At 34.8% G+C, this 10,909-nt stretch overlaps 1 protein-coding gene across 1 annotated transcript in view; it reads right to left on the reverse strand.

The window, feature by feature from the left end:
* The window catches only part of LOC107097046 (ADP-ribosylation factor-binding protein GGA3-like), a 15,009-nt gene extending 7,321 nt beyond the window's left edge, over nucleotides 1-7,688 (reverse strand). Inside the window, exons 1-8 of the mRNA XM_015394015.1 lie at nucleotides 7,484-7,688; nucleotides 4,594-4,678; nucleotides 4,176-4,251; nucleotides 2,795-2,893; nucleotides 1,789-1,912; nucleotides 1,575-1,675; nucleotides 1,425-1,505; nucleotides 1,104-1,345 (exon numbers count right to left, since the gene is read on the reverse strand). Of these exons, the coding sequence (XP_015249501.1) occupies nucleotides 1,104-1,345; nucleotides 1,425-1,505; nucleotides 1,575-1,675; nucleotides 1,789-1,912; nucleotides 2,795-2,893; nucleotides 4,176-4,251; nucleotides 4,594-4,678; nucleotides 7,484-7,526 (851 nt within the window). The 5' untranslated portion in view covers nucleotides 7,527-7,688. The remainder of the gene's footprint in view (nucleotides 1-1,103; nucleotides 1,346-1,424; nucleotides 1,506-1,574; nucleotides 1,676-1,788; nucleotides 1,913-2,794; nucleotides 2,894-4,175; nucleotides 4,252-4,593; nucleotides 4,679-7,483) is intronic.
* Nucleotides 7,689-10,909: the final 3,221 nt, after the last annotated feature.

The raw sequence follows: 10,909 nt of genomic DNA on the forward strand, positions 1-10,909 counted from the left end.
CAAAGTAATTAGTTAGATTACTTGTTACTAAAACAAGGTAACGGCGTTAGTAACGATACAATTATTTTGTATCCCTTTAATCCTTATAACTGGAAAATATTTAAATAATTTAGACTACTTTTCTACAAAGAGTAGAAACCCCTGAAAAAAAATCGTACTCACAGTCAGAGTTCACATCTGCAGTCACCAGACCTTAATTTGAATATTTATGAGAAAGCCAAAACATTCCCAAAAATCATGGGATGCTGGAAGTCTGACAAATCCCAAGTGAGGTCATGAGATTTCTCTGATATGTTGTGCTCTCACTACATCTTTATTGGAAACAATCTGAACATGAGTCCTGAACAGCTGGACTTTGGAGCAGAAGTTCTAATGTCTCAGATTAAAAGACCTTAATCTGATTAAGATCAAAGGTCTGGAAAATCTACTGATAAGTAAATCCATATTTCTTTCATTTACTAACAACATCCAAACAGTTGGTCTACAATGGACCAATTTTTAACCCTAAGCTGCTCTAATTTTAATGTTATCAACCTTTCAAAAATATTTAAAGATTAAGATAAATTGCATTAAAATAATTACTTTTAATGTCTTGAAGACTGAAGTATCATTTTTAAATAAACAAAATGCACAAACTGAATGTGGTCTGCAGTAAGATTAATCAAAACAACCACTTTACAAGTTACATATCAACTTAGCAAATTAGTGTATAAAACATTAAAAGCATTCTAAAATTAGAAACGGTCTAAAATTAGGGTTTGTATTTTCAAGATAACACGTAAACATTTACCCATATATTCCTTATTAACCTTTTTCAATCTTAGCGAAAAATCATGCTATATACCTAGAAGACAAACAGTTCAATATAGGAAAAAAACAGATTATTGCTATTATTTCAATGTTTTTTTGTGAACACCTAAAACGTCTTCCTGTTGGTGTTCTATTAGTATTTTAAAAATGTAGCACACATTTCCAGAAAAGTAAAAGGAAAGAAGGGGGAAAAAACTGCTGCCAACCACACCTGTACACCCCAAAAAGGTAAATTAGGAAACAAAAGTCTGTAATCAGAATAATGCAACATTACTCTCAAGCTGTTTTATAGCATTTGTGGTTTTAAAGTTACAGATCCGAAAATCTGAGTTATGCAGAGTAAATATGTGTTTTCTGTTGTAGAGAGACGAATTTCCCTGTGTGATGTGGAGCATACCTTAACATCATCGCTGGGCTGTAATGACACTCCAGTAACAGTGTGCTGCTCCAGCAGTTCTCTGAGCTGCTTTGTGTTGCTTTCGACCTCCTTGAGAGTTTCCTCCCGCCTTGCCGCTTTCTCTGCCTTTTCCTGCTCCTACAGAACGCACATTGATGCCGATCAGTTCATTCAGTTCAGGCCTGCATCTGACGCTAACCAGCACCTCATTCCTCACCTCCTTGATGGTGCTTTTTATGAGCCTGTTGGCAGTTTCCAAGTCTTCTGGGCGGCCACTGTTTAACAATCTTGCTAAGAGCTGAATATGAACAGACATTAAGTACCAAAAAATTGAAATTGAAATCAATGTGCAGCCACTATTACTCACTTTAGCTTTATCCTCCTGATCAAAAACAGACTCTGTTGTTCTTTGTGGAGGAGGAGGCATGATGAGAGTGTCTGGAAGTTTGGGATCTGCCTGTACAATACCTACAAGAAAGAAAAAAACAGTATCAATCTAAGAGAACAATATATCAGTGAGAAATTATTTACTCAATAACAGCCACTATCTACACATCTAAATATATTTTTTTCCTCCTCACCTTGTTTTTTCAGCATGTTGTAGGCTTCCTGAATCTTTGGTTCTTCTTTAAGCCAGAGAGTCCAGCCGTAGAGGACCTCCGTCACTCTGTCTTTAACTTTTTGTGGAGTCCACGCACCAAAATACTGTCCAAAACAAACAAAACAAAACAATGATCCATTCTGTCATCTTTCTGCAATCCAATTTGTATTCATCACTCCAGATATTTATGGACAACTTTAGTACATGAATAGTCAATGTGGGTTTTATTTGACACCTACCGTAAATAAAAATGCTTGCAGTCGCATGGATCTTGTGTGTAAACAGTTTATCATTTATCTTTCTATACAGTATTCATCTGGTAAAAATAGTTTAAATTAAGCATTTTATTTCATTATTAATTTTCTAAGTGAGGACAGAAATGTTTAAAGCAGCTATGAGCACACCATGGATCGTTAACACATTTTGTCAGCCTCTTTCCATCAAATACTTCTGTTCTTTAATTTTTATTATCTTTGTTCATCCATGCCTATAATAAATTAACCGCACTTATTGCGGAAAGAGCTCATCTTAACATAACAGCAAATTAATGTCTATTTAGAGTATCTAAGTATTAATAACCTTTGAGCTTTTTCCTACATTTGTCTCGTTAGAACCACAAAATGTTATTGTGGTTTCATGTGACAGGCCAACAGAAAGTACAGCATGATTTCATTCTAGGAGACAATTTCTGCATGAGTTTCAAAAGTGTTTTACAAGTAAAACACTGAATAGTGTGACAGTTATTTGTATTAAACCCCCTCTACTATTATCCCCCTAAATAAAACCCAGTCAAACTAATCAGTTTCGATGTCACCGAATTAGTAAATAGAATCCACCTGTGTGCAGATAGAGTCTTCCAGCTTGAAGGTAAACAGAAGAAATGTTTTTGAAGCTGCGCTCTTCTGTTTTCTATTTTTGTCAAGTAAATTAGGATTTAACTAGACTGATATCTTAATAATCAGAGTCAAGGCCTATGTAAGCGGTACCTTGGGTGTTAAGACTTTAATAAGCTCATTTAGAAAGCGAAACTTTGCAGCCTCGCTGTGGAACCTCTTCCCACAGTTGTTCATACATGCCTCAAGAACCTGGAAAACACCCAAAAAAAGACAGAAACAAGTGAAAATGAAAGAAAAAAGAACAGTTGAGAGCAAAATCTAACTTGTGGTTAACCACCCCCTTACATGTCAGGAGACATGAAGCACATGACCCATGAAATGCAACATTTCATGGCAACTTTGGGATTGAAGCCCTGCATCAGGAATTCACGGTGAACTTAAAAGCAAAAGATTGATCCCTAATAATCATGTGGTTCAATTTTAGTTACACATATTACTCACAAGACCACCCCGCTCCCCTACAGCTAAAGCATAGATGTCTGTTCTTTAGGTGAAGGGGAAAAAAATGTGAAAGTATCACTATAAAACCAGTAAGAGCATTAAAGCAAATACTTTAGGGTTCCCTCACTAGCTAAACAAAACTACACCACTTTATTTAAAAAAATTAAATATCACATTTAAAGAAAAGGGAAAAGAATTTCAAAAATAGCAATTACCAACAACCAAATGTGTTTTTTTTGGCATCAAATTCTAGCAAAACATCTACAGGCTAGTTTAACAATCAACAGTATTTCGATTGAAATGCTCTCCCTTGCATGCGTCGGTTCTTTCGATGTATTTTAGTTCATTTTCAAAGTAGAAAATTAATTGAAAATGTCCTGTTTAATTGGCCTGATGCTTAAATGTTTATGTTTGGGATTATTTGTCCTGCGTGTTGTTCCTTTGGCAGGCTGATGCCTGAAAGCTCTACCTAATAAAAGTGTTATGACTGTAGTAATCAATAAGTAATTTCTTTTTAACAGCAGAGATAACTATTACTTGTGCATTCTAAATCAATGAGTTGGATCATTAAAACTCTAGTTGTAATAATTTTCTACTAATTGATGTCTCACTTGAATTGAATCTGCCAACTTCCAAAATGCAGTAAAATACAATTAGGCTCAACACAGTTCATAAACTTGACAAATTTAGATGGATATTATCTTTATATATTTAACTAAAGAAAAGTTTTTTTAACTGATAGGAAATGACACAAGCAACTACCCCCCTAAAAAACACAGTTTCCAACATTATAATGTCAAAAAGCATTTAAAGCCTTTCTGATTACTAATTGAACATTTATTGGCGTAAAACTAAAAAACATCAGCATTTGTTACCATTGATCGCCTGCCCGAAGTCTTAGAATCAGCCTAATCCCTCAAAACATTAATATTACTTCCAATCAGAAGATTAATGTTTCTAAAATTAAAAGATGACTTTAATATCTTCCATATGTATGAACATTTTAAAGTTTAAGTGTTGGGTTACTAACAGTGAGGGCCTGCAGAGCCTCCTTCTCCTGCGGGGACTGAATCTTATGGGCAATAAGACGAAGAGCTATCTGTGGCCTGAAAAGAAAAAAGAAAAAAACATTACGAAAAACATTAAAAAAGGGTTATTGGGGCATGTAGCAACACTCTGCTAATAATTAGCTAAATGTGCAAAGAGAAGTGGACTTAAATTCCAATAAGACAAGTTAGGCCTCTGAATTTGCATAATCAGAAAAGTTCCTTCTCTGTTAGTTGCACCAGCTAAGATTGGTGCAACATGAAACCTGTGAAGCAACAGGTTCCTCAACTGAAAGAAGCAACAGGTCTGCCCACACAGTGAAGAAGATACCATCAGGGAGGAAACCCTCACAAGCACAAGTTTTAAAAAATGTGAGGCGGAGGAAACCGTGGCAGGCTTACCCATCAGTCTCTTGGATGACATGCTTGTAGAAACCCTCAATGCAATCCCATCTGTCTTCCTGGTTGTTTGGATCTGTAGCCTTGTCTGATATAGTAAGATAAAAAAGGGAGTTCAATACAAATACAAACAGAGCAACATGGATTTATTTAGGATGTATTCAGTTTGTTACCACATTCTTTATTTGTGAAAAAAGGGATGGTGAGCAACCACAACCACAAGGGATTTGCAGCAACCACAACATATATTATTATTATTGTTTCTGTGTCTGACTTTATTGACTCTCTAGAGTGACTTTTCTTTGTAGTGTCTACTTTTTGTAATGTAATTAAATGAGTAATGTTAATTAATTTTCTGTGTTTATTATATGTTTAACAAATCTCACTAGAAGAAAAAAAGTCTTAACTGAAGGTAGCTTTCAGTAACTAACAAAGGAGGTCAAGATTTCTAAAATCAAACAATTAGAAAATAACGTTGTTAGAGGAAGTTAAAGTACGCACAAATTCTCAGGAAGTTTTACTTGTAGACTTCTAGAGCAGCAACAAAAAGGGAATGTTGTTTTTGACAAATTATCAACACACATCAACCATAAATTTCCTGTTAGTGTTTATGTTGCTGCACACTGTTGATGGAACAGATTAGTGAAATATGAAGAGTCTCTTAAAGTCATCAGTATAAACAATAATAAAAAACAAAGATTATAAATAATATATGATTATTAACATCCAAAGCTTGGATAAATAACATGAAGGATAGTTTTTCTTGGTATGCCGTACCAAGTACCAAGCAGTTAGCAGGAAAAATGAAAACCTTCAGAGGGGTACAGAGGAAACCACCACAGCAGAGATCATCAGCAGAAAACCTGCAGCTGAACATCGAATTACTCCTAAATCAAAACTTTCTAGCTACAACTAAAGAGTGCAGCTGATCAGAACAAAGCAAAATAAACAACTTTATACTCAAACAGATATAGAATGGTAAAATATTAGACTAAATTAGATCTGTAATGGGACTTTAAGAGCAGACATCATGTTATCCATGGAAACTATGACCTGACCAGAGGTGTCAAGTAACAAAGTACAAATACTTCGTCACTGTACTTTTTAGGTATCTATACTTTTTTCCATTACTTATTTTTCTTCCTACTTCTGACTTCTACTCATTACATTTTTTGACACAAGTATCTGTACTTTCTATTCTTTACATTTTTAAAACAAACGTTACTCGTTACTCTTGGCTTCAGTTTAATGCTTATAAATATTTATTTCACGTCATGTGCGCCATCCAATGCAGATCATTGGCGCCATCCACATCTAGTGAAAACTAGTGGAATTGGATGAGTCGTATAACGCAAACACTCATTGGTTAGCTAAAGGAAATCATCAGAAGCAAGCAGGTGTTCTTCAAACTGCTAACGTGAATTGTCTATGCCATGCTACAATGTCGGATTCAGAAAAAGATGTTGAAATGTCTGAAAGGTCGGACACAGGCCAGAGCGTATCGGGAGACGGAGACAAAACAAGACCTCCCTCATCCTTGGCCCTATCGCAAAGAAATTTTCAAAACAGTTGAAAATTTGAGATTTCAATTCATATAGTGGCATCTGCCTGTTTTCTTTTAAAGGTTACTTTAAACTTTTATACTTTGAGTAGTTTTTGGAGCTCATACTTTTTCACTTTTACTTGAGTAAAGAGGTCAAGTTGTTAATTCAGAATGTTTTTAAACTGCAGTATCTATACTTCTACTTAAGTAACAAATGTGGGTACTTTTAAAACCACTGGACCTGAAATACAGGGAATTACGGTATGAAACCTGTCTGTACCTGAGTTATCCACAGGATATCCAGGGGTAATATTATTAATATCATTAAGGTAATATGCCCTGGACCTCTTTTTGTTGTGTGTTTATTAGGTTAATTGAACAGGTAAAGTGTAACCAATAATTCACCTAAAGGTTCCCTCTATTGTTTGGCACCAGACCCAGAACCACTCCTCAGTTCAGTCGCAATGCTAAATGCATTTAAAGGATCTTATTTACAAATGGTGTTGCATTTTTATTTTTATTTTTGCAGACTAACCAAAATGTTTACATGATGGAAGATATCTATCTCCTCTAGAGGGGGTTTCTCCCTATTAAAAAAAGTTTCTCCTCTCTGCTTTTTACCACATGCTTGCTTAGTATGATGGATTGCTGCAACATTAGGGACTGAATGCAATCAACTATTTATCTAGTAAAGTGTGTTTAGATTATATTCTTTTTTTTATAGATTAAAGAAGTAAAATTGAATTGTATAAGCTAAAATGGTGCCATAAAATCATTGAAGTTTGCGGGCACAAACACATTTACACCTTGTATTTAGCAGGACACTGAAAGAAGGCATTCAGGAATATCTCAAATAACTTCACTGAGTGTATTTAGTTACGGTAAATAGACTTTGTTTGCTTTGGAGGCTGTGTTTATAAACCAGACTTCGCAGAAGTTCAGGGAACTATTAAAAAATGTTCAACTGGATTTGTTGTGACCACATATTAAGCTGACATTTTTCGTCAGAAACCGCAAAGCGCGCGCACATTCGGGCGCAGACAGAAACCGCTCGAGCGCCTCTCGGGCGCGCGCGGCTGGAGAACTCAGCAACTTCCTGTCAAAAGCTAAAAGTTTGTGATGAAACTCTTATTTGTCAGAGCAAATAAACTGGAGCGAAGATAACTGAACACGTACAGGCATTGATAAATGAATAAAATCTACTGCTGGGGAGATAATACAAGAACGCAGTAACGGTTAATATGGCATTAAATAACGACCGCTGGTGGGAAGTTAGCGATCTGTCTCATCTGCAAACGATATGCAGGAAAAAAAGAAAAGCTTAACTCTAGTAGTTTTTTCTTTACTCACTGAGCCATGATTGAAAAGTGTCCGGACTGTCACCGCTCGCCATCGCTGCCTAAAGTCCGCAGACAGAGCTGCTGTCCTGGGAGCGTCTCTCTGAGGGTTGAAGCGGAGGTGTCAAACAGCCGCTTGTTTATAGTGACATGTGACACTCACGCACAGTCAGTCACACTCCTGACGCTCCAATAAAGTCATACATTTAACCTCCCCCTTCCTCTATTGACGGGTAACATCTTCCAGGGGCGGAGCTAGTTGGGGGGCCAGGGGTGGCCATGGCCCCCTTAGCCAATCATTGGCCACCCCTAACATTTTTTTTTTCACCTTCTAAGACAGGTGGTGGCAGCAGTAATACTCTCAAATGGAATGTTCAAAACATTTACATTTTTCATATATTAACAATTACTTGACAACAAAAGCACTGTGGTTAATTATGCACATCAATATACTAACATTAAAGATGATACATATGGAATTGATCCACTTTTCAGAACTAGATTTTGTTTTATATGGGGTAAAGAGAAAATGATGTGTCTTTGCAAGTCATTTAGGAGTCTTCAGTCAAATCCTAGATAAATAATTATTTTAATAAAAACTTATTAAATAATCAATTTATGTAGATATTAGTACTTGTAAATATTATTTTTTTAATGACAATGGAAAAGATGTTTGCCCTAGAACTCAGACCCGAAAGAATTTCATCCACTATACCTTTTATCTAAAAAGCACAGATGTAAAAGGCAAAAGGCTGTAAGAAAGTATACTTTGTCTTTATTTAGAAAATATGGACATGCTCATTAATTTTCCTGTTAGAACAGAGTAGATTGACGCTGAGGTTCTGGCGCCTATCTGCTTTCCACCACCCCTCAGTGTACATTGGTTATTGCCTGGCCAACCTTATAAAATGTTCTGGCTACGACTCTGGTAACATGTCCATCTAATCTTAGATAAAACTTTAATTTGGACATTCAAAAAAATAACATATGTCTCAAATTTCAGTTTAGTTACAAATATATGTTTTTTATTCACTATGTATTTCAATTTACCCTTTATAGGATACTCAGTGAAATACTTTAACAATCAAAAATAAAGCCAATAGTGTTATTGGAAGAACAAAATCTTATTACCTTTGTAAAATAAAAACAAGGATATTTTGATGTCAAAAATTAATGTCAATGTAATAACAAGAAATGTCAACTAGCCGGAATATATTAAGAAAAATAACAAAAGTGCTTCTATAAGAAATTCTTTAAAAAACACACTTTTTTTTTTTTTTGGTACAACATAACCTTAGAAGCATTATTGCTGATACTGGCACCTGCATTTTTTGGGTTATAAACCTAAATATAATTGTTAAGGAGGCTTAACAACTTTTTAACTTTACTTTTTAACTTTTCAATTAGGTTTTTAACTTTTCTAAAAATTAATTTACAGTAGGTAATATATCAAGGGCTCATCTAATTGATCAAATGCCAAAATAAGATGTACAGCCATGTAGCAGGATCTTTGCTTAATGGCTGGATATAGATCTTTTGCTTCTAGACCTCATGGAGGGATGAGGGGAATCCATTTGTAAGGGGGATGCAAGAAATCCAAAACACTAACTTGCCCAAAAAAAGGTTAAATACAAAAAAGAAAAATTTATTCACAATGCTATTTTATTAGTAGTAGTAGTAGTGGGAAATGTCACAGACTTTAATTTTTATGATGATTTTATGTGATATACAAACACAAGGTAGTGGAAAATCGTGAGGGTAAAGGAAAATACAGAATTCTTGCAAGTGTTTAACAATTACAAAGCTGAATGCGTCCAGTGCAGCTTTTCAAAGTCACAATGGTAAATGGAATCCCATTTAATGCAAAATTATCTCAGTGTAAATCCAGCTCCTCTCTGAAAGCCTCAGAAGTGATGATTAAGAGAACAAATATCTTCATGAAGACCAGGTAACACAACATAAAGGTCAGGTATAAAGCTGTGGACATTTTTGAATAGGATTTAGGTTATGATATAATGTCTTGATATGATTTAAATCATAGATATGATTTAAATATATGGATCATCATTCATTATAAAAATAGCAGTGTCTAGGCTACCAAAAAAATAGCTTCTCGTGATAAAATCTTCCTTTTGGGTCAGTATGAATTAAAATTACTTACAATTGTTGAATATCAGATGGAGAGTAAATATATTTTCTTACATTACAGTAACATTGCCACTTGATCTGTAAGTTAATATAACTTCTTGCTTTTCTTGGTCCAAGACTTGCAAGGTTTCCTCTTTTTCTTGAAGTTGGGTCTCTATGAACAAATATTAAAATTTGACATTCACTTAGCAATGGACCTTCTCTCCAAAATTAGGACCTTTGTTCCTGTGTGCATCTGCAGCCTTTTACTGCTGCTTTTCATTTTATTTAAACTGGGACAGCATCCAGGAGACATTAACCTCAGAGATTTTACTAATTTCCAGTTGTACCTTCTGAAGAAAGCTTGTTCCTTTAGGACTATCCTTTCACCCAAAGCTGACACAAGACTTGTTTCATTCTTTTACCACATTGGACAGCATTTCTCCATTATTTTGCTATTTTGGAATTGACAATGTGCATTTAACACCAAAGCACTTATTTTACCCCTCAGACACCACATCCTTCCTGAAAGGTATAATGGATGGACATTCCTGTGCTGTTTCACACTTACCTTTTGCTGTCTCAAACACATAATCTTTAGATTTCACTCCAGAGATACACAATTCTTTTCCTGTTTGCTATATTCTTTCTACATGTCCATGTAAAACTCACATCCATAGGTTTGAGGAACTGCTTTAAAATGCATCCATAAATCTTTGGCACTGATCTAATATTTACATATCAAGTTATTTACAGATTGTTAAATAATTCTTTGTTAACAGTAATACAATTCTTTCATTATTTTACCATATATAAAAACACAATTCCAAAGCATCTAGTAATTAGCCTTTTATGTTTGATACTGATCTACAATTACTAGCAGAAGTTATTTTTTGTTGCTTTGACAAAGACTGCAAACTAGAAAAAAATATATATAAAAAATAGCCTTAAATTTAAGCCCTTTTTATAAATGTAAAAAAAAAAAATCCTCCTTGCAGATGCTACAAAAATTGTACTCTCCTCCACACCCATTTCAATAGAAGGATTACAACAGGAGCTTTTCTTCCCTTGTAATTTACCCTTTTAGAAGTTTATCGTAATGTGATGGTGCACTTATTTCTCTTCAAAATAAAGACTGTGCCCTTAAATGAAAACCGAAGTGCCATACCGAAACTATAACTCTTTCTTTAATGTCAAATATGTCAGCTGAAGATAACCTGCTATTTTTCTAAAGAATTAAATTTGCATAAAAACACCAAGGTACTTCCCATCCAGGTGTGCATGAGTTAAGACACATGTTTTTTCAAAAGAA

Source organism: Cyprinodon variegatus, unplaced genomic scaffold, assembly GCF_000732505.1.
Source record: "Cyprinodon variegatus isolate N-32 unplaced genomic scaffold, C_variegatus-1.0 Scaffold667, whole genome shotgun sequence".
Lineage (NCBI taxonomy): Eukaryota > Metazoa > Chordata > Actinopteri > Cyprinodontiformes > Cyprinodontidae > Cyprinodon > Cyprinodon variegatus.